This window comes from Octodon degus, unplaced genomic scaffold, assembly GCF_000260255.1.
Source record: "Octodon degus isolate 3935 unplaced genomic scaffold, OctDeg1.0 scaffold00126, whole genome shotgun sequence".
NCBI classification, from domain to species: domain Eukaryota; kingdom Metazoa; phylum Chordata; class Mammalia; order Rodentia; family Octodontidae; genus Octodon; species Octodon degus.
This window is the reverse complement of record NW_004524702.1, coordinates 4,841,140-4,867,556: the sequence shown is the minus strand read 5'-3', so window position 1 is coordinate 4,867,556 and position 26,417 is coordinate 4,841,140. Positions and strand designations below refer to the sequence as shown.

General features: G+C 60.4%; 1 protein-coding gene across 9 annotated transcripts; it reads right to left on the bottom strand.

Annotated features, from left to right (window-relative positions):
* Positions 1 to 5: 5 nt before the first annotated feature.
* Positions 6 to 26,417, bottom strand: Nbeal2 (neurobeachin like 2). 9 transcript variants are annotated; one of them, XM_023700663.1, is made up of 54 exons: positions 26,340 to 26,417; positions 20,715 to 20,803; positions 20,508 to 20,636; positions 20,345 to 20,426; positions 20,109 to 20,233; positions 19,875 to 19,957; positions 18,053 to 18,138; positions 17,679 to 17,961; positions 17,421 to 17,527; positions 17,018 to 17,098; positions 15,233 to 15,316; positions 14,798 to 14,896; positions 13,842 to 14,437; positions 13,619 to 13,751; positions 13,389 to 13,508; positions 12,665 to 12,986; positions 12,416 to 12,498; positions 12,226 to 12,318; positions 11,573 to 11,747; positions 11,188 to 11,321; positions 10,813 to 10,972; positions 10,618 to 10,720; positions 10,377 to 10,530; positions 10,139 to 10,297; positions 9,817 to 9,976; positions 9,627 to 9,712; positions 9,022 to 9,540; positions 8,311 to 8,489; positions 8,059 to 8,218; positions 7,736 to 7,873; positions 7,270 to 7,644; positions 7,031 to 7,180; positions 6,799 to 6,956; positions 6,553 to 6,677; positions 6,333 to 6,468; positions 5,733 to 5,893; positions 5,317 to 5,633; positions 5,133 to 5,228; positions 4,710 to 4,834; positions 4,483 to 4,623; positions 4,255 to 4,385; positions 4,049 to 4,158; positions 3,833 to 3,950; positions 3,644 to 3,741; positions 3,458 to 3,574; positions 2,675 to 2,764; positions 2,482 to 2,591; positions 2,137 to 2,309; positions 1,940 to 2,034; positions 1,642 to 1,758; positions 1,385 to 1,543; positions 1,157 to 1,305; positions 745 to 880; positions 6 to 660 (listed from the first exon to the last, which is right to left on the bottom strand). In XM_023700663.1, exons 1-54 carry the CDS (start codon positions 26,388 to 26,390, stop codon positions 559 to 561), a joined length of 8,262 nt encoding a protein of 2,753 aa, XP_023556431.1. In that variant the 5' UTR covers positions 26,391 to 26,417; the 3' UTR covers positions 6 to 558. The 9 variants fall into 9 exon arrangements, with proteins under 9 accessions (XP_023556431.1, XP_023556433.1, XP_023556437.1 ...); XM_023700665.1 differs by having other exon boundaries at positions 19,875 to 19,945; XM_023700669.1 differs by lacking the exon at positions 26,340 to 26,417 and adding an exon at positions 24,956 to 24,986.

Below are 26,417 nucleotides of genomic sequence, written 5' to 3'. Positions count from 1 at the left end.
AGGCCAGATCACCGTGCTCCAGAGCCGCGGAGAGGAGCCGTGGGTGGGGTTGGTGGAAATTGGGCAGGACAATGAGGGGGCGCGGCCTCGCCACCGCCCTGCGGAAGGAGCCAGCGTAGGCACTCTGGTCGAAGGAGGCGAACGGGAGACGGGGTTGGGACTCCAGGGGCAAGGGCGGCACAGCTGGGAAAACGGGCCCTGCGGTCGCTGAGACAGGAGGCGCCTGGTGTACACATAACTCAAGAGACAACGGCTACAAAACTAGGCCAGGTTTATTGCTCTGAACGGGCAAGCGGGGACCGCCTTTGGGGACTAAGGCCACGGACGGTCCTGAGCTTTGCCAGGAGCACCGGGATCCGGGAGCTGGGGATTCCCGGCCCAGACTGTGCAAAACGTTCCGCGAAGCTCGACCCTCAGCCGGCGAGGAGCGGGGCTTCCGGCGACTCCACCCTCCAGGAGGATGGGGCGGGGCCTCCTGGGCCCAGCGCGTGGGGCGGGGCCTAGCACCAGGGCGGGGCCTCATTGCTGGGGCGGAGCCTGAGCAGCCACAGGGCGCGCTCAGCGCACATCACAGGGGTTGTATTCTGTCTCGCCCGAGGACACCTGGGAAATGCGCCGCGATGACCGCCACAGCTTCCGCGCAAACTGGCTGCTGCGTACCTGGACCGGGTAGCAGAGGCTTGGGGTGAGCAGGGTAGGAGGCCCCTGGCGGGTTTGAGCCCGCTCCCCAGTTCTGATCCTCACCTCGGAGGGCTGCCCTGCGCCCACCACAATCAGCTTGCCGTCCTCCAGGCCTACCAGCACATGACTGCGCTCCTTGGTCACCGCCACACTGCAGATGGGCACCTTCATGAGCAGCGCAGGCGCGGCGGGGAGTAGTCTGGAGCAAGGGAGGGGTGTAAGAAACTAAGGTTCAAAGGGACTTTGCATCCGACTGCCACATTTGGCTTACTCATCCGTGTGCCCTCAACCACCCCTCTTCATTTTGAGGATGGCTCAGGCATAGTGTTTTCCTGCAGCTGTGTGGCTGAAGGGGGCCCAGGGCCAGAGCTCCCCATGAAAAGTGAGGCAAGCTAGACTGTGCCTACAGAACCCCCGTGCTCTGCCAGCGACCTCCTCATTGAGGGTCAGTGAATTGCTACAACGTGCAGCTTACTTGTTCAAGTGGAGAATATGCAGGGTACACTGCGCAGTGCCCAGCAAAACAAAGTCCTCTGTCACGGCCAGCGCTGTAGGCTGCTCTGCCAGGGGCAGTGAAGCTCGCAACTTCCCATTAACCGAGTACAAGTGCAAGGCATGGCTGACCTGGAGGGAGAGAGGCATATCAGGAACAGGCCCTCCGTTCCGACTACCCTGCTGCCCACTGGGTTCTCCTTCCCCTTACCTGGGCTCCCAGACGTTCCCACATAGAGCTGTGGACCACAATTTGCCCTTCAGACCCCAGTGCCAGGTGGGACACCGGTCCGGGCAGTGAGGTCCCTGGAGGCTGTAGCACTGCCACAAACTGGCCCCGGCGAACAGTATGTATGATCACAGTTCCAGCCTGCAGAAGGGCAGATTAAGACAGTGGGCAGGGGGTTCTGGGCTCCTGGGGTAGTACCCAGCAAACCAAGCCTTTCCTAGGTGCAGGTGAACACACACCTCGGATCCAGACACAGCCATGTCGAGTTCTGTGCTGATAGCCACACAGCTCACTGCAGCCTCATGCCCATACAGGACCTGCACGGGCTTTGGTGCCAGCCCTACTGACACACCACCCTGTGGGAAGCAGGGCCGGCTTAGGGTTGGGCCCAGATGAGAAGGCTGAGGCTCAGAAGAGGGCTGTGTCCACAGTCAGAGAGCCCTAGCCTGGCTCACCACAGTGGCGGGAGGGGATGCTGGGGCAGATGGGCTGTAGGCCTGAGCTTCCAGACCCCACAGGACTGCCCACCAGGCACACCTGCTGTAGGATCCGCCACACCATGCATGTGGTGTCCCGGGAGCCTGAGATGAGGTAGATGCCACAGGTGTCCAGTGCTAGGCAGGTCACTACATCTGCACGGGGAGGGGAGGACACCATCACATCCTCCCTGGATGGCCTCAGAACCCGCCCGGCACCTGCATGGCTCATTTTCCCCAGCACAAGGCTGCTCATACCAAGGTGGCGGCTGAGCTGGTTCACCAGCTTGGCACGGGACAGTGCCGTCACCCGCAGGCTGCCATCCCAGTAGCCACCGCTGAAGAGCAGCTTTCCATCAGGGGCCACTGCCAGGGCTTGCCCATTTATGCCACTGCCTGGCACCCATGGGCCACTCAGCAGTCTCTGCGTCCTGACCCAAAGAAGGGCAAGTAGATGAATCCAGGCCATGAAGCTGAAACCCAGGCCCTGGGTGACCCCAGCTAGACTCCTGCCCTCCCCTGCTGCTGGGTGACATCCAATCCTGCCCGAGTGGAGATGGCATGTATAGCTCACGCCCACCCCACCCCAGCCCTGTGTCCTACTTGGGGTTGCCTATGCTGGGGTCTTTGCTGAAGCTGAAGTAGTTGTTTATGTTTCGGTCATAGGGCAACCAGTTGTGGGTGCCTAGCAGCCCGTTGGCACTCACAGTCACCTGCAGGCAGAGGGGACACAGGTGGGTTTGGTGGAGAGCTAGAGAGGGGTACAGTGGAGGTGCACCCTACCCAGTGCACCTACCAGCAGGTCTGAAGAGCTCTGGGTAATGAAGGAATGGGGCTGCCGATGGGGGACCAGGGCCAGCACAAGAGGCACACCATCACTGATCACCTGTGGGGACAAGTGCAAGCTGGGAAAAAAGAAAAGCACAAGGCGGGTAGTGCCAAGAGCCAGCATTGTGTTCCCTGTGCCCTAGTAGATGTAGCTCCTGCAGACAAATGGCCAGTCAGCACTGGGGCCTGGGCACTGTGACCACCATTCCCTGGGGCACCATCCCCTCCTTTGCCCTCTGCCACCAGACATCACAGACTAAGTGCCACAGAGGTCCCTTCAAGAAACAGGCATGACTGTTGGGCGGCTGTGTGGGAAGGCATCTTTGCAAGAGAGCACGAGGCTGGGATGGGTGCAGAAGATCCTTACAGAGGACTGAGCTTGGCCTCAGCCTTGATTTTCCCACCTCATTACCCCACATCCCCTCTCCCCTAAAAAGAGGGCAGTCCAAGTCAGGCCTAGGACCATCGCTAGAGCATGCAGGGAGGGAGGTGTCCAGGGCTACATCCCTTCTATCCTCACCTCTCAAAGGCCTTCTGAGACTCTTCAGTGAGTCTATAGCTTGTCCTGGCCCCCAGGGAGGTGGGCTTTCCCTCCTGCCTCCACATTCCTCCCATGTCCACTTTATGTTCCAAAGTGCCTTTCAGTCAGTGAATTTGACTCAGTATTCCCAAGTGCCCCACTCGGCAGGTGAGGACAGTGGGACTCAACCCAGTTCCCTCAGTGGAAGCTGAGGCCTCGCCCCCACCTCACCTCTGCAAAGAACGCCTTGAGCTGGTCCAGGTGCTGGAAGAGGCTGGGGGAGTTAGTGTCCAGGCGAGCCAGGCGCTGGGCAGCTTCCTCAGCCGACAGCCGGGGTGGATGTGGCTCCTGCAGACATGTGGCTGGTCAGCGCTGGGGCCTGGGCACTGTGAATACCGTCCCCTGGGCTGGTCCTACCTTCAGCAACTGGCAGGGAGTCTGCCCAAAGTTGCTGATGATGCCCTCCAGGGCCTTGCGTTCACGCTCATCTGCCACGTGGTCCAGGTCCACAGCCCCTGTGAGGGAAGACAGCACTGAGGACTCCCTCTGTGCCTTCTATACCCCCACATCTGCACACCAGCCCCCACATGTGTACTGCATGCCCACCCTCATAGGTGCAGTAGTAGAAGACATTGAGGGCCTCCTCAGCCGCTGGCCCCCGCTGCTTGTAGCCAAAGATAAGGTCGATCCACTCGTGCAGGTGTGCAGACACATGCTCCGATTCCTGGGAGCATGAGGGGGGTCATCAGTCCAGGGATAGTGGCTCCCCGTTGTGAGCCCTGCCCTGGCCATGTGCCAGCCTGTGAGTGGTCACCTCCTCACCAGAGCCCGGCGATGCTGCTGGATGAAGTCCTCGGGAGAACTGGCCCATGGGGGCAGCACCACATCACCCACCTTCTCATTGGTCAGCTGCAGGCAGCCCAGGTCAAAGCCTATGGAGAACCAGGTCAGCATGGTGCTCCCCCTGTACCATACATGCTCACCACCCCAGGTTCCACACCCGTGGCAGCCAGCATCCCACATGCTACCATTCTGGTTCTCCAGGAAGTCCGGAAAGTAGAAAAACTCGGGGATGAGCTCCTTTACATCGGCTGGGCTCTCCAGGCGCGCCTGCCAGGCTGCAGCCACCGAGTGGAACTGCCGATCAGAGCAGTCGAAGCTGGCAGATGCAGTGGTATGGGCCATGGTGAGGATTCAGGGAGGCAGGATGGGGGAGAGGAGCGGAGGTCCTCCCCTTGCCCACACCCCTGGCGCACCGGCCACTCTGCAACTGGACGTGCAGGGAGGTGAAGGGCTCCATGCGAATGAGGTAGTGCATGACGCCTGCTGCATTGGAGTAGTGGGTGCCATAGTGGAATTTGTCAATCGTGCCTGCTGGGTCCTCAAAGCTCTCATACCTGGGGCCGTGGGCAGGAGGAGTCAGCAGCAGCCCCCTCCCCAAGCCAATCCCATCCCACTGAGCCCTCCCTGCCCACATGCTCACTTCTCCCGCACGAGCTGGGCATGCTTGGGGTTCACCACACCGATGGGTTTGGACAGGTCCCGGAAGACAGCTGGGTTGCTGAGGTCCAGGGTTGGGGACACGTAGTCCTGTAAGACCCAGGGGAACTGGCCGCCCACCCAGGGAAGGGCCACATGAGGGTTCTGTCTACCCGCTCTGCCCTGCCCGCACCCACAGATGGGCACAGAGCCTGCTTGGCTGGGGGCACCACAGGGAGGGGAGACCACAGTGGAGGACAAACTGCTCTGTCTAGGGTATGACATGCTCCTTTCAAAGAGCAGGAGGTGGATCAGGTGGGTAGGGGTGAGGAGTGGCAAGGAACAGCACCAGGGGTTTGGGCACAGCTCAGGACTCAGCCCCAGGGAGAAGCTGAGCGGAATGGTGGAAGCAAGCAGGGTCCCTCACCACAGGGTACTGGGACAGGTCGTTGTAGGTTCGCCCTGCGATGGTGTTGAGCTGCATCAAGTATTCGAAGTTGGAAATCTCCCACTGGGCCCATTTCTGGGGAGCAAAGGCAGGTGGGAGGTGAGCCAGCAGCTGCTTAGCATCCCCTGATTTTTGGGGGGTCAACATCACCCAGGGTTCTCACCTGAGTAAGACCAGAAGCACGCAGCATCTCCTGTGGAGAACGGCTGCTCAGGTAGCCCTGGGTGGGTGGCCGCAGGCGCAGGAGCCAGGAGTACACCTGGTTTCGGACCTGAGTGTGGGGGGCCAGGGTGCAGGGCTGGGCCCGGGGCACCTGGGAAGGAGAGGAGGCAGGGGTCCCTGCACCCCGGCATGGGAAGTTGAGGAAGTAGTTGGATTGATCGATGAAGAAGAGCTCGAGTGCCGAGCGTCGCAGGTTGAAGCGCCGCAGGTGGACCTCCCGCAGCTGGGCCAGGGGCCGCCGGAAGTCATGGCCAATGCCTGCAGGAACCAGATGCAGATGCAGGAGTTGCTAGCCCTGGCCCAAGCCAGGCCTCTGCAGACCCGCTACCCCGTGCACCCCGCCCCATCAGGACGCACCTTCTTCAGTTTCCACACGGTCAGCACTGCCGTCATAGAAGTAGATGTGCTGTGTGGTGACCTCCAGCAAGCCCGGGACCACAGCCACCACTGTCACCAGCTGGCACTCAGCGGACAGCACCAGCTTCTCATGCTGCTCATCGAGCTCTGCCGCCTCCATCCTGGGGGGCAGCACCCACATCAGCTGAAGCTCTGGTAGCCCCTCCCGGCTACCCCAAGGACACAGAGTCCTGAGGTCTGCACGCCTGTGCCACCCACACCTGTAATGCTCTGGGAAGCTGAGGCCGGGGGATTCCAAGTTCAAGCTCAATGTGAGCAGCCTAGTGACGTAACAAGAGTCTTTCAAAATTAAAATGGGCTGCAGATGCAATTCTGTGCAAAGGCCCTGAGTTCAATGCCCAGGACCACTAACTAAATAAATAAAACAAAGAGCAGTGGTCAACCCTATGACCTACAGGACTCTCCCAAGTGCCTCAGGAAAGGACTCAGGTTCCAGCAGCTGGCCCATGGCAGCAGGCATACATGCACAAGAGTGGAGGCCCTGCCTGCCACCCCCGCACACCCTGGGGCCCAGGGCCAGCTCCCAGCCCCGGCACGCACAGCGTCTCCAGCCCAGCCAGTTCATCCTCCCCCAGCTGGTCTTCCTGCAGCTCCTCCGGCGGGCTGCTGACTTTGGCCTCTTTGGTCACAGCCAGAGGCAGTGAGGCCTCCTCGGTGAGCATCAGGGGCACCTCTCCTGCAAGAGAGGGACGGTGCTCAGCTGGGAGAGGCAGGCGGGGACACGACAATGAGGCGGACACAGCACAGCACGCTCTCTCACCCAGATTGTCACGCAAGGCGCTGGCTTCCAGATGAGGGTCAAAGTGATAGTTGGGCACCAGCTTCAGACGCATGCGTGAGTATGTCTCAGCGTTAGACAGCTTCCAGTGGGGGGCTGGGGGGTTCCTGTAGGTGGGCCCCATTGGCGGTTAGGGGAGAGCAGAAGGCTGGAGACCCCCTTCCTCCATGCCCCACAGGAGAGGAACTGCAGGCTGCTCCCTCCCCACGGAGCCCTGCGCATGCCCACCTTAGTGCCCAGGTACCACAGGGGCTGGAGAGCTGGCGCCACGTGGCCTCCCAGTGCAGCAGGGCCACTGAGTGCTGCGCAGCCTGCTGCTTTAGCATTGCAGCATGGCGTAGCCCCTCCAGGCGTGCCCGCCGCTGGGCTGGCTCCAGCACCAGCTCCTGCAGGAGAGCAAGGGTGGTGGTCAGTAACAGAGGTCACATCTCTGGGCTGGTCCCCACCCCGGACCACATACTTGGAAGGCCTGACGACTGTGCGCACGCTCACACTGGTACCGCTGCCCGCTGCTCATAAGTGTGTCGTAACAAGTGTTCCAGAAGCCTGACATGAGGTCATGGCTTTTGGCATACGTGTCCATCTCGAACTGCGACATGGTGGGCTGTACCTGTGTGAGCGACAAAGATGATAGTCTGGTAACTGATGCGTGCTCCCAGCCAGATCCTGCTCCTTTCCCTTCATCCCCAATCCACGCACCTGCTTGTCAATGAATTGCCGCCACTCGGGTGTGGCACAGAAAGCCTGAAAATCTTCGAAGAAGGTGGGACTGCCATTGGTGGGTGGCAGGGAGGGCAGACCCCACTGCAGCCCGAGTGGCTCGTATGCACGGTCCAGCAGCGTGCGTACCAGTGGCACCAGCCATGAGCAGCGCTCGGAGGCAGCAGCAGTAGCTGCGGCCATGTCCGTGGCTGGGGGCTGTGCATGGTCAGTGGTCACCTCTTCCTGTGAGGCTGTCAACGCCCGGCCTAGTGCAGCCTCCAGCTTGGAGAGCACGTAGCAGGCCTCTTCACGGCGGGTGGGCACTGCGGTCTGTAGCAGCGTGTGCAACTTCACATAGGCCTGGGCATGCAGCTGTTGGGGGACATGGATACATGGGGGCGAGGATGTACCCAGCACTACCAGCAACCTGCCACCCCCTCTCATCTCCGGCTTCCACACTCACCTGTGGATCCTCCAGCAGAATATAACCGAGCACAAGGCGCAGGCCAATCTGTGCCATCTCTCGGAGGTCAGCCGTGCTATTGGCCAGGTGTGGCCAGGCTCCCAGGCGATCAAGTAGGCTGCATACACCTTCAAAGAGCTGCCATACACGCACATGTATGTGCACGCGTGCATGTGCACACATACACACACATACACGACATGTTCTGGACAGATGTCGCCACCCCACATAGCCAGGGGACCCATGGGGAGGGAGCAAGGTCAAGTATGGGCACCAGTCATGGCCCAAGTGTATGCCTCCACCTCCCCTTCCAGCACCCACACCTTCTCGCTCCACAGTGCCTGGTTCCCATGGCCCTCGGCACACAGGAAGTCCTGCAGCAGCCGAAGCAGCCACAGTGCCTGCTGGGTGAGACTGGCCAGGGACCCAGGGTTGGCCTCCTTGATGTCGGTCAGGGCAGACTCCAGCATCATCTCCAGGAGGCTGCCATGGACAAATAAGCGGAGAAGCTGTTCCCCACCTGCCTCCCTTGCCTGGCTCCCCAACACCCCGCAGCCTCCCCACATCCCTCACACCTGCGCTTGATGCAGTCGGGTGGGCGCACCAAGGTGGCCGAGGCGCCCAGCTGGGTGAGCACTGAGAAGACCTGGCCACGCTCTCGCCAGGCAGCCTCATCACTGCCCTCCACGCCCCTCCACGTCACTGAGAACAGCACATTGGTGAGAAGGTTGCACAGCTCCTCCTCGGGGGTTTGCTGTGGGCACAGGTGATAGGCGTGTGATATGTTAGAAAGGGAGGACCGGCACCCTGACCTCCACCCTATCCCCACCCAGCACTCCATATGGGTAGAGATGACAGAAAAGGCATCTAACAATCAGCCCAGAATCAAGATCCTATAAGAATGGTGCAGGGTCACCAACTGAAGTAGAAGAGAAAGTTGGGTAACATTTTTGTTTTTTTTACACAGGGTCTTGCTGTGTAGTTCAGGCTTGCCTTGAACTCACGATGTAGCCAGGCTGGTATCAAATTTATAGCAAGCCTCCTGCCTCAGCCTCCTGAGTGCTGGGATTACAGGTGCATGCCACCATGCCTGGCTCGTACAGCTCCTTGAGACCCCCTAAAGCCTGGCTGGTGTCCCCCACTCTGGCTTAACATGCTTGCCTGGTTCCGGGACACACTCCCTGCAGGTGACTGCTGTGGGGGCAGCACCAGGCCCAGCCACAGCCTCAGCCACAGTTTTGGCTACACCTCCAAAGAGGCCTCACTGCCAGCCCGGCACCACCCACCTGAGGGTTGCTTGTATTGGAGGTATCATCCCCGCTCACAGCAGGCTCTGGGAGGCTGCCATCCTCCAGCACGTTGGAAAGGCTGGAGCTGTGCCGACCCGGGGCAGCAGGGAACGGCCGCGGCCCCTCGAGAGGGGACGGGGTGCCAGGCTGGCTGGCTGGAGTCAGGGTCCCACTGCTGCTGCCACTGCGGGCTGTAGTGCTTGAGCCCACGCTGGCCCGCTCCAGGCCCAGGTCAAAGGGCGTGCAGAATGGGGAGAGAGCTTGGTAAAAGGCATGGGGATTGGGGCCAGAGGACTCTGAGGGCAGGAAGACATCGGAAGGCTCTGCTGCTGGGGACTCAGCAGGTAGCAGAGGCAGGGCTAGCTCTGGGGAAGTGGGCAACTCTGGGGCAAAGGGTGGGGGGCCACTGGTTGTGGCAGCTTCCAGGACATACAACCGGGTCAGCACATCCTGCCAGCCAGCCTGCCGGGCCAGCATGCGTACAACAGCTGGCTGTCTGTAGATGAGGTGGAAGAGCTGCGGGGCCAGGCACGGTGATGAGGACCCATCCCACTGCCTGCCCAGGCCCCAGGCCCCGCGCCCTACCCCTCCTCTCTTCTCACCTGGCGGCAGATGTCTAGGCGCACACTGAGGTCAGCCTGGAGGGACAGTTGCACCACAGCCAGCAGGTCCGAGAGGTTCGTGCCATCTGGCAGGACAAGCAGACGGAATCTGAGGGGTTGGCCCTTCTGAGAGAGCTGAGATGTGTGCCCCCACCACCCAGCCTGCCTCTTGACCCCATCCAGGTTGTACCTGCCCCCAGGAACAGCTTGTAGAGGCCCTGGCAGAGCTGGGGGGAGATGGGCCCCTCAGGCAAGCAGGCAGCAAGGCCTAAGAGGCCAGTGTTATGCAGGCAAAGCCGCTGGCGGCTCCGCTCAGGCAATCGCTCATTCTGCTGCAGTCTGCGCAGGATCTGGGGGGGCCGTGGGATTGGGCATCATTATGGGCCAGGACTCACTCTGGCACAGGAAGTCACCATGCAAGTGTGCAGCTCCAGGAGAGCCATGTGAAGGTGAGCTGTGTCTGTGACCCACTGACCCGAGGCCGCCCTAGGATGTGAGGTGGCAGGATATACCTTACAGACTCGGTCAGGCAGCAAGGCCGGTGACCCTGGCCGCACCAGCAGGGCCAGCAGCACCTCAAGGTTCCCTGGCTCCAACAGGGACGCAGCCAGGGAGTCCTGTGCAGAGGAGGCCTGGAGCAGGCCCAGCAGCAGGTCCAGCACGCCCACCACCTGTGGATGCAAGGCTGCTAGCCACCTGGCCCACACACCTCTCTCTCCCAGACCGCACCTTCACCTATCTCCAGTCTACCTGGCTGTCATCACCCGTCACTGCCAAGAAGCTCAGCAGGACCTGCAGGTCCTCGGTGCAGAAGCTCCGCAACAGAAACTCCCGAGCCAGGCCTAGGAGGGACGTCTGCACCGTCCGCAGGTCATCAGCCGCCAGGGGGCGCTCACGCTGCGGGCTAACGGGACAGCAGGGCGAGCTGACGCAGGCTGCTGGGGGCGTGGCCCAGAGAGGCTGCCCCTCGCCCCTCATCCCACGGCCTCACCTGTAGTGGGTCCGCAGAGCATCCAGGATGAACTGGACCCCATACTTCCTCCGCAGTTTCTGTCGGTGCTCGCGGATGATGCTGGACATGTACTGGATGTGGCCTGATGGGACACCCCCAGAGCACAGCTCAGCTCCTCCAGGTCTCTCAAGTCGGGGCCGTCGCTCTCAGCGCCCCCCGCCCCCCAACACCTACTGAGGCGCACTGCGAAGTCACTTAGGGTCCAGAGGTGGAAGTGGAAGAGCAGGTGCTGGTACAGCAGGTACAGGAGCGGCCCCCTGCCCTCTGCAGCCACCTGCTCCATGAGCAGCTGGGCAGACATAAGCACGTTCATGTCCATGCCCCAGCTAGGCACCTGCGGTAGGAGGCGCGGCGGGAGGAGGTGTCAGGCTTCCCATGCAGGCATGACCACTCTTGACACTGCCGAGGGCCAGGTGGCACCTCCCACGGGGCTCCCCTTCGCTGGGGCCTCTTGGGCTTTCAAATGCCACCCTTGCAGGAGGTTCTGCCTTTTGGTCCCCCAGTTTAGGACATGGACACCGACCCCTCTGCTGTCCCGCAGGAGCACACCTTACGCAGCAGGGCCCCAATGATGGCAGGCCCCTGGCACTGAACCAGGCTCTCCTGGTTCACAGTGTGGCCCTGCAGGAAGTTGCGCAGCATCAGCAGGAAGGCAGCCACTGCATTCTTCTCCATCCGGTCCTCTGTCGGCCACCAGGAAGGGAACAGAAACAGGTCAAGGGCTGGCTGGTAGCCACAAGGCCTCAAGCACTCCAAACTGCATCACACCCTGATTCTTGTTTTGTCACTGATACAGGTTCTCACTATGCATTTCAGACTCATAGTGATCCCCGTTTAAGCCTCCACAGTGCTGGGATTACAGACATGTGCCACCATGCCTGGTTTTAGTGTCACACCCAGATTCTGCCTCAGGCTCAGGTCCTGGGCCACTTACCTGAAGACTTGCCCAGTGGGAGGAGCAGGCCCTGGGTGTTATGGCCAGAGGTCAGCTCAGGCCCCACAAGGTCATGCGTTTCAGCTGGCCCGGCCTCGGCCTCCAGGGGCAGCACAGCCACCCGATCCAGCAGGGGCAGAAGAGCAGCCATGCCCCCCACACAGTTAACCACATCCTGGGGGAAGGGGCAATGGTGAGAGGGCAGCCCCTAGCCTGTGTCCTGCCCCGCAGTATGTCTCCTGGATGCCCAGTCAAGGAGCTTGGATCCAGGGACTTTTGGCTGCCTTATTTGTTCATTTGACTTCTTTTTTTTTTTTTTTTTTGCGGAACCGGGGATTGAACTCAGGCCCTTGTGCTTGCCAAGGAAGCGTTTATCCACTGAGCCATCTCCCGGCCCCTGTTCATTTGATTTTTTAAGATGACCCTCACTGTGTAGTTTGCGCTGGCCATTAACTCACTTTGTAGCCCAAGCTGGCCTCTAATTCAAAGCAATCCTCCTGCCTCAGACTCCCCAGTGCTGGGTTTACATCTGTGCTCCACCTCACAGGGCTGAAGTTTGGCTGTTTGAGCAGGTCCCCTCAACCCTCAAAAAGCCCAGCCCTGCTGTCACACCCATGCCATACACACAGGCTTGCCACACGTTACACCCCCACCTTTACATCCCATGTCTCCACCCTGTGTCCTGTGAGGCGGCCGTCCAGCCCATGGCTAGGGGACAGGTCCAGGCAGATGTTGTTCTTACAGGCCTGGGGAAGAAGGGTGAGCAGGTGGCAAAGGCTGGAAAGAGGATGGGGTGGCAGACAGTGTAGGAGCCAGCACAGTCCCCCTCCAGCCCCCAGATACCTGCGGGGAGTAATGAAGGAGCAGCTTGGCCTCCAGCTCATGTAATTCACCTGCAGGCTTGAAGGGCGCTGGCTCATTGGGCCCTGGGAAGGGCAGTGGGAGTTAGATCATCCACTCTAGCCACACCCATCTGGGGCCAGGCAGGAGGACAGGGTCCCAACAACACCCTAGAATGCTGTGCCCTGGGTCCCTGGCCTTGGAACAGTGGGACAGGGACAGGGACAGGGACAGCCACAGAGGGCTACATACCCAGGGCACACAGCGTCCCCAGGGCAGTTGCCTGCAGTGCCTCATGGAAGATGGCCACAGCCCCCAGCTCGCCCTCCAGGGATGTGGGGCTGCCCCAGCGAGTGTCCTGGGTGCCTGCAAGCGTGGAGCTGATGCTGCCCTCCTGCAGTGGGGCCACCAGCCCAGACCCCCAGCCTAGCCCCGTGGAGGCCGGGACGGACTGGGAGCGGGTAAGGGAGGGGTGTGCATGGGCCAGCGCTGCGGGGACTGGTGCGGCAGGCAGCCCTGTGGTGGTGGTCGTTGTACGGTGCCCAGCAGAACCGATGCAGCAGGAGGAGAAAGGCTAGGGGGCCAGGGTTGGGGGACCAGTCAGCTTGCAGCAAGGCCTGAGGAGCCACCTACATCTGCTTCCTCCTGGTAACCCCACTGGCTGTGCAGACCCCAGGGGCTGAATTCTTTCTTTTTAGGTTTTTGAGACAGCATTATCACTGTATAGCTCTGGCTGACCTTGAACTCACTATACGTAGCACAGGCTGGACCTCGGACTTGAGGTGCTCCTCCTGTCTCAGCCTCGTGAGTGCTGGGATCCTAGGTGTGTGCCCCCACACCTGGCTTTTCGTGAAGGCTTAATGCTAAGCCCCAGAGTGGCGGGAGCAGGACACACAGAGTCTCCAGGCCCCACCTCACCCAGAGTGCTCCAAAAGCCCACCCTGGCTCATGGCTTCCCAAGCCCTGCCTGGCACACCTCACTGAAGCAGGGGCAGCGCAGGGGTGCCGTCTTGACCAGGTGGCCATCTTTGTAGATGTGGAGCAGGCTTTGACTGAAGGGCCGGCGTCCAGGCGAATGGACAATGGCCACACAGTGCTGGAACAGAAGCAGGATATGAGAGCGAACTTGGGACTGGATCTCTTTCCCTCTCCTGCACGCACATGTGTGGGAGGGTGGGCCACGAGGGAGGGTGGGTGAGGCCTTACCCAGGAAGAGTTGGCAAAGGACACCTCAGGCAGGCTAATGGTCTGGTACTCCTTCCGCGTGCACACAGCCACCACCAGGGTCCCCTCTGCTGTGAAGAAGGCCTCGAACCCTGAGCCATTGCTGGTGAAGAAGCTGAGGGCAGGCAAGCTGGTTAGGCCTGCTTCCTCCTGCTCACTTGACAGTGGGTGCCCAGTCCCCTCCCCCATCCCCAGCATCACCTACCTGTACAGCTGCTTCCGCTGGAGTGGCCGGGCAGTTGCCAAGGCTGGCGCTGGGTCTGTGGGGTGCAGACAGAGCCAGGCATGGAAAGTGAAGCCGGGTCCTGGCCATCGCTGCACGGATGGCACCATGATGCCCGCCATGCTGGGTGTGAGGTCAAAGTAGTGCAGGGCACGTGCAGGACCCTGGTACCGGGCCATGCCGGACAGTGCTCGGATGACGGCGCCTGCATGGCGAGCCCTCTCGGCCTCAGCTCCTTCCGAGTCCAGCCCCGGTGGGGGGCGCAGCATCTGACGCAACTCCAAGGGTCTCAGGGACACTCGACCTAGTGCCTGCAACAGGGCCAGCAGCTGCTCCTGGCACCGGGCCCCCAGGGCACTGCCTGTGTTAAGCGTCTCCAGCAGGGAGCCCACCAGGCCTGCCTGTACACAGGTGGCCCGGCTGGCAGCACAACTGTCACAGAGCCACCGGAGGCGCTGGGCCAGAAAGAGCTGCAGCTCGGTGGTGGGCAGTGCTGGCAGCCACTGAATCAGCACCAGCACCGGTTGCTCGTTGCGGATCGGTGGAGGCGGGCACGTGCTGTGATCGCCCTCCACAGCCTGTGGGGGAGACAGTGCGACAGTTCCCAGCCATGGCAGCATCCTGCCCACAGCCCAGCTTCCTGTCTTGGTCTATTTGGCTCTAGCATGAGAAAGCAACAGTGCCACCCATCTGCTCACTGAGTCGGAGGTGTGTAGGAATGGAATGGCGACCCAACAATAGTTCTCCAGCCTTGTCAGCCTCGGAGCTTCAGTGACAGCTTGGGTCAGCAGAGCCCTGAGCAGCACAGTGCTAGGATGGCCCCACAGTACTGAATCCCCGCTCCAGGGACCCTGACCATGTGTCTAGGCCACAGCTCACCCTGTATAGGCTGTCAGTACAGCCCTCCCACTCCCACGTGACCCCAAGACGGTCCTCACCATGTTGAGCAATTCTTGCAGGAGCCGGTGGGTGGGGGGCCCATGGCTCTGCAGCACCTCCTGGAGGTGTGGGTAGCCAATGCGTTCCTTGAACACCTCCTGCAGGGGAGTGTGGAGTGCAGCAGTGAGCACTCATGCAGTCCTGGGGCCCACTCCCACCCCTGCAAGAGACCCGCAAGAGACCCTGGCCGGCATCTCTGGGTTTCCCTTGCCTGGCTCTGCCTCAGGGTGAGAAGTAGCAGAGGGATGGGAACCTGGTATACTTTGGGAGACTGCAGCATAGGCCAGTGCCACACCTGCCCAGGGTGCCCAGCAGTGCCCTGAGGGTAGGGCCAGCACCTCCTCAGCTCCCCTGTTCTGCCCCAGGAAACGGGATTCTTGTGGGCCACTTAACGCCACCTCTCATGCTCCCAAGGCAAGCCCAGGCGTGCTCACCTTGGCCGAAGGGGAGCCACTCATGATGCAGGTCAGCACGCGGACGACATGCACGGCGACAGCATCTGTGTCCTGATCCAGCACCTTGGGGAGGGGGGTGTGCAGGCTGTCACAGTAGGCAGTACCCTGCACCCCAAAGCCTGCTGGAGATCCCAGCATGTGCTTGATTAGCACCCGGTCCTCTACCTGTCCATCTGCGGTGACCCTACCCTGTGCCCTGGCCCTGAGAGCTGCTTGGCCAGACCTCCACTGACAGACAGGAGGAAACTGAGGCTGAGACAGGCCTCAGTGAGACAGATCCATGGCGGACACTCACACTGCACCCCCTTCCCATTCTCTGGTGGACTCAGCCCCCCACCATGTCCCTGCAGGTGTAAGCTGCCAGCAAGGGCCCATCACCCACATGATTGACAGCAGGTGAGAGACAGCGGGACAATCAATTACGAGATGTTACAACCAGAAGAACCTTCGAGACCTCTTTGTCCTACCCTGCCCCCTGCCCTGAGCCGCAGGCAGGGACTCCAGATCAGCCTGATTGGGCCTGACAGCCAGGGACACACTGCTTGCTCCCTGGCCACTCCAGAGGTGACAAGGACACAGAGCTGTCAGCGCACCCTCAGCCCTGCTGTGGGGCCTTTTAGTCCCAGCTCTGACCATCTCCCCCATGTGGCTTATACAACCTTTTTTTCCCCTCTCGAGGACTTAATTTCTTTCTTTCTTTCTTTCTTTCTTTCTTTCTTTCTTTCTTTCTTTCTTTCTTTTTTTTTTTTTTTTGCAGAACCGGGTATTGAACTCAGGCCCTTGCACTTGCCAGGGAAGCGCTTAATCAACTGAGCCATCTCCCCAGCCCCAGGCATTAATTTCTTTGTCTATAAAAATAAAAGGGAAACCAGGCAGGAGGATCACTACAGATTTCAGACCACCCTGGGATACACAGTGAGACCCTGTCTCAAAAATAAACAAACAAACAAATGAATGAATAAATGGCTGGTGAGATAGCTCAGCAGGCTAAAGCACCTGCTTAGGCCAGTTTAGGCAAGTGCAGGGACTGTGGTTCGATCCCAAGCACCATGTGCCATGCCAGCCCCACCCTAGAATGGGCTGACCCAGCCATAGAGTCCAGGTATGGCATTTGCCTGTAATCCCAGCACTGGGGAGACTGAAAACAGGAAGATCACTATGAGTCCAAGCTGCATAGTGAGACCCTGTGACAACCAAATACATTAAAACAATAAAATAAAATAAGAAAAAAGAAAAAGGACTCAGTTTGTTCTGCCTGCTTTGTAAAATAATGGACAGGTTCTCAGAAAATGACCACAGCGTAGTGGACTGAGGGCTACCCAATGAAGACAAAGCCAGTGTTGGGGTCCCTGAGCTACCTAGAGCCCCACATAGGTGAGACACAGGAACATCCTTAGGGCCTGGAGTGCAACCAAGGACCGGCTAAGGGAGGGCAGGAGATGCCCTGCTGGGGACCCCTGCCACCACCAGTGACGACGGTGGAGCCCCTGTGTATCTGGGCTTCTGTGTCCCCTTTTGAGAAATGGGGTGGGTGGTTGAGTTTCGAAGGTTCCTGCTGGTGTTTGGCATAGCACTCCAGTGCCCGACTGATACCAGGCGTGTGATGGACCACTTCCTGCTGCAGCCCTGGGATGGGCTTGGAAGGTGGGCGAGATAGCATAGGGACCCACCCCGCTGCTACAGTGCACAAAATGCTCCAAGAAGGAGCTGGGCAGGCAGTGCCCAGGGAGGGAGTGCCTGAGCTGGGCAGCCCCAGGGTGGTACCTTCTGGACATCGGGCTCGGTCAGTAACCAGGTAGCCAGGTCACTGTCCCCCTCAGGGGGCGCCCGGGCCTGCAGGTACAGCTGTGAGGGAGGGGAGCACAAGGTGGAGGGGGTGAAGGAGAGGAGGAAGATGAAAGAGGTGGGATTAGAGCAGTACCAGGGCAGCTGCCGGGGCTCTGCCCAGAGGAAGTGGCACCCTGAGTCCCAGACATAGGGCCCCAACCAGCACTGGGGGGAGTGGGGCTGAGCCCCATTATCTGCTTCCTCCCACGACACTGCCCTGTTGTGTCAGGCCCAGGGGACAGGCCATGCCCACGCCCCAGACCCTCCCCATAACAGGCCATGGCCACATCTGCTCGGCAGCAATCTGACGCGCCCCCACCCTAGCCTGAATCCCACATACCTTGCTGTTCTGGATGAGGCGAATGAGGTGCTCAAAGCAGTTGTTACTGAGGAAGGTGGCTTGCAGCACAGGTCGGTCGTCACAGGCCAGCATCATCGGGATAGCATCTATACAAGGGTTAAGGTTAGGCCTCTGGTGATGGCAACGGCAGCAGCCTCCCTCTGTCCTCCCTGTGCTGCCCCATCCACTTGTCCACCACCACGGGGCCTTCTCCTCAGTGCCCAGCAGCCCCCCAGGAGGCAGGGCACCAGTACCCACTGAGCATGCTGATGCGCAGGGCAACCAGCGCCTCCTCCGGGCCCGAGCTGGGACTAGTGGGCCAGTCAGCGTTGAGGACGCGGAAGTAGCCCTCAAGCAGAGCACGGAGCTCAGGCCCACGTGGTGGTGTGCGGCTGGCATGCAGAATGTGGACAGCACCCACCAGGGCCTCCAGGGCCAGTGGCACGAGGCAGGGGTCCTGGGCTGGCCGGCGGCCCCAGCTCTGTACCACGCCCAGCAGGCCCTGCACAGAGCCGGTGCTCACTGCCATCTGCCCATTCTCCTGCAGGCAAGGGCAGAGATGGGCAGAGGTGGGCTGGGAGCTCATTTGGAGCCCACAGCCCCCGCCCACGCTCGCCTTTCTGGTGGGCTACCTTTCCTCCCGCAAGGACAGCACCGAAGAGGTGGATAAACCGCTGCAGCAGCACCGGGGGCAGACAGTCCGCATCCTGAAAGCTCTCTGCAAGCAGAGGGCACAGGGTGGTGTCACCAAAGCTGTAGTAGAGCTGTGGTGTCCTGGCGTGGGGACGTGGAGTAAGAGCTGGGCTGAGAGAAACCCCACCTGAGAGGACTCACCTTGGCTGTGGGTCTGTGGCTCTGTGCTAGGGAATGGGGGGGCAGGGTGGACACAGGGCCCTGTCCTCAGATCCTGCGTAGCTCCTGTCTTATGCCCCAAGTGGGGGGCTACAATGTGAGCACATCCCCCTCCCCCCCTTCACCACAGTGACCCAGGGTTTAGTTTCTCAGAAGCAAATCTGCTGGTGACAGGTGAGGCTTCAAGTGCCCTGCTCAGGGACCCTGCTGGATCAACCCTCCAGATGCCCTCCCCTCCCCCACTGGTTGCCTGGCTGGGGACTTCTAGGGGCTTTCAGAGCCTCATTTGTGGGAGGCCCACCTGGCCCTTGGCCCTGCTCCAGTAAAGTTGGACAGGATGCCAGGCTCAGAGCTGAAACCCAGAGAGCAGAAGAGACCAGCCTGGGTCACATGGGGGGTGTTAGGGTGACTTGGGTGAGGAGGAGGTCCCAGAAGGGGGCTTTTGAAGGGCAACAACCCTGCAGGCAAAGACCCAGGCTGGAGAGAAGGGGGCAGAACTGAACTCTGCGGGCTGGTGGGGGGTGGCCACCTCTGGGGGTTTTCCTTGGGAAGGGCACCAAATAAACTGCTGCAGGCAGAGGGCCCATAGCTGGGTCTGGTGGTACATGTCTGTAATTTCAGCACTTAGGGGGTTGAGGCAGGGGACTGTAAATTCAAGCCCAGCCTGGGCATTTTAGCAATTTACTAAAATCGTGTCTCAAAATTGAAAAATAAGCCAGCTGTGGTGGTATGCCCTTGCAATCCCAGCACTCAGAAGGCTAAGGCAGGTGGAAGACCATACATTTAAGGCCAACCTAGGCTACATAGTGAGTTCAAGGCCAGCCTGAGCTGTTTCACTTTCCATAGTGAAACCCTGTCTCAGGAAAAAAAAAAAAAAAAGAAAGCAGGTATGGGGGTAGGGCAGGGATACAGCCCAGTGTGAAGGCCCTGGGCTCACTTCCCAAAAAGAAAAAAAAGCTGGGGAAAGAAAAAACAATGCTGGGGGAAACTGAGGCATGTTGCTTCCCAGGGTGCCTCCTCTCCTGGAGTTGCTGAGTCAGACTTCAGACCAGGTCAGCAGGGCCTGCACCTCACATGCACGGAGGTACTGTGCTCCCCAAGTCCACTGTCTTCCCACAGCCCTGTCTACCCCGAGCCCCTCAAGCAACATCTGGCCACTCTTCCTTCAAAGAAAGGACAGAGTGGACCAGGGAGGAGGTGGCCGAGGAGCGGCTGGACATCCCAGAGCGAGAGCCGACATGGCAGGGTCTTGAGAAGGGACAGGGAACCCCAGGCCACAGAGAGCAGATCAGGGAGTTTCCTGGTGCCCGGATCACAGTGGCGTCCAAGTGGCCAAGCAGACCCGAGGGCAGGAAGATGGGGAATCCAGGGTGCAGACAACAGCCCACTCCGTCCAGCCCAGGAAGGTTACTCTGTCCTTCATGTCCTCTCTTTCCTCTGCCCCTGAACTCCTACTTGGCCTCCAGAACCCCCAAACACCAGTGCTCCTTCAGGTCTGGCTGCAGTTCAGCTAAGGGTCAGGGAACTGCCCGAAACAACCGGGTTGGGGGCGGGGCCAAGCGGGCCGGTAGTGTGGGCGGGGCTTGGTGGGTGGGGCCTGACCTTGGAAGAAGGTGCTGAATTCGCTGGGTAAAGCAGCAGGAGGGAACTTGTATTTGCTCTTCTCTTTGGAGCTGATGACCTCCCTGAGGCAGGGGGAATTGGGGGTGAGGGCAGACTCTGGGCTCCACTGCCCCACTTGTGAACCTCCAGCCGGCGCTGGTCCCAGGTGTGCACACCAAAGCTAGGGTGCCTCCGCAGCCCCCTCTGGGTCCCCTGACTGAGGCTGGGTCTCACCCACTGTGCTGGCGTCGCCAGGTCTGGTAGGGGTCAAAGAGGCCCTCACAGAGGAGCAGGGCGTGAAGGGCCACGTTCTCCAGCTGGGTGCCCTGGTCCTCCTGGGGTGGGGGATGTCCTTTCAGCTGTAGGTATGTGGAGAGGGATGGAGGGTGAGGATGGGTCAGTCCTGCTCGCCGTGGCCGTAGCTCCTACCAGCCTCTGCCTCCTCCCGGCCCTTCCAGAGCTTCCCTCACCTCAGCTACCAGCCCAGTCAGCAGCGACAGCACCTGAGGCAGCAGTACCTGGGCCCAGCCAGCCTCCAGGTTCTCCAGGTTCCTGGGGACAAGGGAAGTCACACTTGTCCCACTCACGTGCCACACCCCCTTCCCATTGCCCTCCCGCTTGGGGTGGACTCACCTGCACAGGATGATGAAGAGCTTGAGCAGCAGCAGAGCCTGCCCCAGGTCCCTGTGGTCCAGCTGCTTGGCCAGCACATTCAGGGAATCCAGAGGGAGCAGCGGGACTTCTGCACCTGCCTCCTCTGGCCTGCGGGGAGGGGGCATCATGGGATGCCTGCTGGGGACCCTGCCCTGGGCCTGGCTGTCCCTGCACAGCGAGCCTCACCTTCGGGGCTCCAGGGAGGACAGTGAGATGCTCTTCTCGAAGGTGCCCACAAAGGTCTTCAGCCACTGCTGCAGATAACCCAGGTCCTTCTGCAGGGGGACAGACGGGTGTAGGAGGTACAGAGAGCTGGTGAAGGCAGTGGTGTGGAGAGGTGAAGAGGGAATGGAGGGGGCTGTGGGAGAGGGTGTGGAGGCAGCGATGGCAAGGCCTGGAGGCTGGAAGGTCACTCTCAGCTGACCCTCCTTCAGGACCCCGCTGCAGCTCTCAGCCCCATCATACCCTCCTGGACCTGCAGAGGGTAGCCAGGCAGAAGGGCAGAAGTGGGGTATAGCTGTGGGCCACACTGGTTCCAGGGCTGTACCAGGGCTGCCCACTCAAGGCTGTGAGCTAGATAGATCTCGCCTGCTTCCTCCTCCTGGTCTGCAGCCACCACCTCCAGGAAACCTTCCTGGACAGTGGGTGCCAAGGCGGTGTACTGCTGGTCAGGGCAGCACACACATGCTCCCCCAGCTACAGGCCAGCATCCCTGCAGTGGCCCCACCTTGCCCTGGAATCTACACCCACCCTTGCTGTTACCTGGGCCCCGAGCCCCGGTGTAGGTTCCATGGGTGAGAGGGGCACCGTGAGCCTGGGTATGGGCGCCGCCAGGGAAACTGGTGTGAACGGGAAACGTCTCCTCCTGCCCCGGCAGGGGCAGGAAGCGCACAGTCACGGTGGGGGAGGGGGGCGGCTTCCTCCCGGCAGACCGCAGGGATGTGGGGGGGCCGCAGCACCCTGGCCCAGTGAGAGAGGCTTCAAGGGACCTGCCAGGCTCAGCCTGGGCACCGCGGGGTGGGGCCTCTCTGCCCTGGGTGGGGCTTGTGGGCCAGAGACCAGTTTTGCAGGCTGGGCTGAAGCTGGGACTTGAGTAGCTGCTATCAGGGAGCTGGTTCCCACCCCTGCTGCGTGGTAAACTTCATTCAAGGCACCCACATTCCTGACCAGGGCCCAGGGCCCTAGCCCCAAGGATGAGAACTCACCCATAGTTGTGGCCCCACCACGTCCCAGCCAGCTGGTGGGACTCTGGTGGGAACACAGCTGAGCTCCCATCTGCCCTAACCTGGAGCCACACCCAGGGATGGAGGTGGCCCTGCCTGTCCTCCAGCTCTCTTCCCTCCGTCCTTCCCTTCTGGTCCCACCTGTAGCTCCCAGCAGGCCGAACATACAGAGCAACCTCCTTTCCCAGAGCCAGAGGTGGCTACAAACTGGACGAGAACGCACATCACAGCCACCATTCAGCAGGCCTGAGGCTGCTCCCAGGTGTGGACCTCCAGACCCACCTCTGCATGGCCAGCCCCGTCCCACAGTGCCAGGCCTACAACCTCCCAAGGTACCCTGTAACGCTTACATACGCCAGGCTGGCCTTGAACTCGCGGTGATCCTCCTGCTTCAGCCTCCCAGAGTACAGGGATAATAGCAGTGTGCCACCATACCAGGCAATGGCCAGGGTCACTCATGGCTATTAACCAGCCAGCCCATGCTGACCATGGTATCCCCAAAGCTTGTCTACTTTTAAAACCATCCCCTCTTCTACCCCAAAGCTGGGCATCTTTCACTCAAAATGTAGGGCCCTTTAGTGCCCCACAGTTCTGCTGAGCCAGGAAAGCCCAAAGGTGCCCAAACCCTCACCTCCCAACTCTGGGACAGAGGTGCACACTGAACTAGCCGTGCCTCTGTAACTTCTGCAGGGCTCTCCAGGCCTTCATTTGGTCACCTGGCTAGGCCTGGCCAGGCCTGGGGCATTCCTCACTCACTTGTAATGCCAGCCCTGGGGCTATATCTGTGGCCTGCCCAGTCCTGTGGCTTTCAGTCAGCAAGGCCTGGGATGGGTGGTGAGGTCTGGAGGGGCAGGGGACTCTGATGCACACCCAGACCCTGCTGCAGGGCTGAAGATGGTAGGGTAGGGAAGGCAGGTGCCCCTGACAGAATCAGCACCAGTGTCACCCCTGAAGGGACTCAGCCTGTGCCTGGCCAGCCCCAAGGACCTGCAGTGCCAAGGTGAGGGGCTCCCCAGGACTGGGAAGGCCTGGAGGGACAAAGCTGACCCTCTCCTGGAGCTCGGAGGTACCCCAGAGAGCCCATGGCTATAGCAGCAAGGAGATACCCTCCTGTCCCAAAGCCCTGCTTGATCTGGCACAACTCCTTTTTTTATGAGACAGGGTCTTGCTATGTAGTTCAGGTTGGCCTTGAATTCACTGTGTAACTCAGGCTGCCTCTGAATTTGCAGAGATCCCTCTGCCTCAGCTTCCCCACTTTTGGAATTACAGATGTGCTCCATTACTCCTGGCTTTGACATCTTCTGAGCAAACCCAGCCTTCCCCATATCTGAAGCACTGCACAGGGAGGTACCCCTCATCTCTAGCCTCAGCACCCCAAACTCCTGAGTGCTTTGCTTTCTGAGCTATGCCCAGGCTGAGTCCTGGCAGGGCCAGCACCTTCCTAAGGCCATCCTGTCTGCAGCCCCCAAAGGTGGGGTGGCAAGTGAGGGTGAGGACATGGCTTCTATTGGCTCATTGGAAGGTCAGGTGAGTATGCTGGTGGCCTTTGGGAGGAGCTCTGAACAGGTAGGGATGACAGTCAACCAATCACAGCTCAGTGGTCAGAGCAGCCTCATCTCCAGAGACAGAGAAAGAGCAACAGGTGTAGTAGGGTCTGTTGAGGATGCCCTCCCAGGCTGCACTTGGAGCGGGAGGCAGTGTCAAGCCAAAGGTGGCTCTGGTTATCTCAGGAGAGACTACCGGCCAGGCTTGGAGGACCTCAGGCCATGGGATGGAGCAGGGAGAAGGGAAGTTAAAGAGAGCACAGCAGGGACAACTGAGAACAGTGGTCAATCAGGTAAGTGCCAGGGCGGCTGGCCCCTTGTGAAGGTCTCATCTGGTCCCTATAATACTGCTCTGGGTTTAACCATCCCCTTTCCCTATCACTGTGGAAACTGGGAAAGTCTCCTACTAGGTTCTCCATAGTAACTGGCCCTGTTTCCATGGGGAATCCACACCTCCCATCAGCTCCCCAATTGCTATATCCTCAGAGGTTCCCAGCACCCCTCCTAATCTCCCAGCTTAGCGCTAATGGCCCCTTTTCCTGATCCTCTCTCTCTTGGCAACAGAGGCCAGAGGAGAAACCAAATTGCAACCTCCCTTTATTTCAAGATGGTAAACTGAGGCCGAGGGAGGAACAAGCCCAGCTTAGGTCCTAGAAAGAGGGGCAGAGCTAAGCAACAGGGGTGAGCAAGACAAGTCAGCTCTGGCCTGACCTGATCTCCACAGTGGCACAGCTGGAGGGTCCCCTTGGGGATCACCTGTAACCTGGGTGCTCCCAGCTTTGCTGGGAAATACCTGGTCTCCAGCCTGAAAGGGGATGCTGATTTGCATATGCTTTAGCCGACTGCCCCTGTGCCCTCCGGGCAGATGCTGTTCCAGCCCTGTCCCGTCCCACCCTTCCTACCTCTTTCCAGAAAGCTCTGGTGGCTCCAGAGTCCTTTGTCGTCCTCCTTTGCAGGGCCGGGGATGGGACCCAGGGCCTTGCTGTGCTAGGCAAGTGCTCCACCACCAGCTGCACCTCAGCCCCCAGAGTCCTTTAAGTGTCCCTGCCTATCCACAGGGCCTGCTCCTGTTTCCCACTGCCATGTGCTTGCTGTAGCCATTCCTGTCCCCTCACCTTCTCTGTGATGGTTTCCTGGACTGGTCACTGCCCCGGGGCCTAATTCCTGTCTGTAATTCAGCGCATACCCAAGGATTGAAGGGCAGGAAGGTGGCAGCGTTGCTTGCTCAGGGAGGACCAAAGTATCCTTAGCTCCAGCAGAGGGACGGGTGTGTGTGTGTGTGTGTGTGTGTGTGTGTGTGTGTCCCACCTGAGGCTTCCCACCTGCCAGGCTAAGCTTTTTCTAGCTAAAGCAGCTATTCTTGCGATCTTGTTCTGCCTTGGTTTCCCCACTAGGGCCCTTGGGGAGCCCTAATCCCCAGTCCCTCCACCCCTCTCACCCCCAGGAGAGCAGACAGCAAACCCAGGGTCTGTTAGGGAAAAGGAAGGACAGGAAGGGGGGGCACTCCCCTTGGTCCTCACCCAAACCCAGACTGGGGAAACAGGTTTGCCAGCTGAGGTCAGCTCTCCGAATAAAGGGAGGGGCACAGGTGTGGCTGTCTGGGCTGTGCTGACCGCCTGGCCACCCATCTCCTTGCACACTTTGGGCTCTCCCATCCTACCTGGTCCTGGCACCGAGGGTGGGACAGCGCCTGGGAGCCAGAAGGAAGGCAGCACAGGGAGGCTGCCAGGCTTCCTCTCCCAAAGCCAGTGGCGTGGCTGCCCCACCCGGCTCCGGGTGACTCTTACATCCTGGATTTGTTTGCCCAGCCCCAGGCTGCCCCCTGCCTGCCTGCCCAGGATACTAGGAGATAGCCTGCGCCCTAGGACAGCCTTGGGAGGTGAGGGGCTGGGGACACACTGGGCGGGGTGACAGCTAGGAGAGACAGGGAAATCAGCAGCCCAATCTCAGGAACACCAATCATTAACACTGCTTACAACACGCATCACCTTCCTGGCTCCTCTTTACCTGGCCACAGGTGGAGAAACTGAGGACCAGAAGGCTGCCCCCACACAGTGTAACTTGGACAGGCCAAGGGTAGATTTCCCTCCAAATCCTTCACTCCATCACTAAGGCCAGCTCTTGGAGATAGTGAAAGGCCAGGGCCTCAGGACCCAAAGGGGCTACGGGAGCTGGAACCTGCTCTGCTGTGCACCCGCCACGGTGGCTACCCCTCTTCAAAGTCCAAGAACCTTGTGGGGGAACAGAGGTGCCCAGACCTCGACCTAGGACCCCAGGAGGGGCTCGACCTCAGGTACTGCCCCCTGGAGGCCTGAACCTGTCACAACCTGAGCCCCCCACCAAAGGGGCCCTGGCCCATCTGGCTTGGGCTCTGAGTGTCCGGGAGGCCATCGGCCCCAGGAACCGCAGGTTCGGCCTGAACTTCCTCCAGTGACACACCGCTAGGGTGCACAATGGCCCATTGTGTCCCGGGCACACCTGGGCCAGGAGCTCTCCCACCAGGCAGGTGCAGGGAGGGAAAGTTCACCCTGCCTGGATCCCTCCCCGCAGCCAGCGCCGAGGAAAGCGTGGAGACAGGAATGTGACAGAGTTGAGGGGCAGTCTGATCACTGCCCTCACCCTCAGAAGCCACGCAAGACAGTCCCTGAAAGATTCCCCCCCCCCAGCCCACCAGAACAAGGTGGGTGGAAGAAGCCGGTCACTCCAACTTTAGGGAGCGTGTGCGGAACTGGGTCCCCCCTGCAGCAGGGGCGCACCTCCCTGCCCAACGGGATAGGGGGTACTCCGGCTACCTCGGCCCTTTAGCCACGATCACCCCACCTAGGGCGCCCAGATGCAAATCGCATCCCTCCCTCTCCACCTGGCCAGCCTTGTGTCCCCGGCCTCAGTGTCCCCGGCTGTACAAAGTCGGTGTCCGGCCGGCACGACACGACACAGGCCAGGCGGGACCCGTGCGCGGATCAGGCACGCACGTGTGCGCAAGGCCGGACACACCCCGGCGCGGGGCGCAGGTGCAGCGGGCGCGCGAGAGGACGCAGGCTTACCTGCGCGTAGTACAGCAGCCACAGCTCGTAGAGCCGTTCCGAGGCGGCCATGGCCCGACCCGGCTCCAGCCCGCCGCG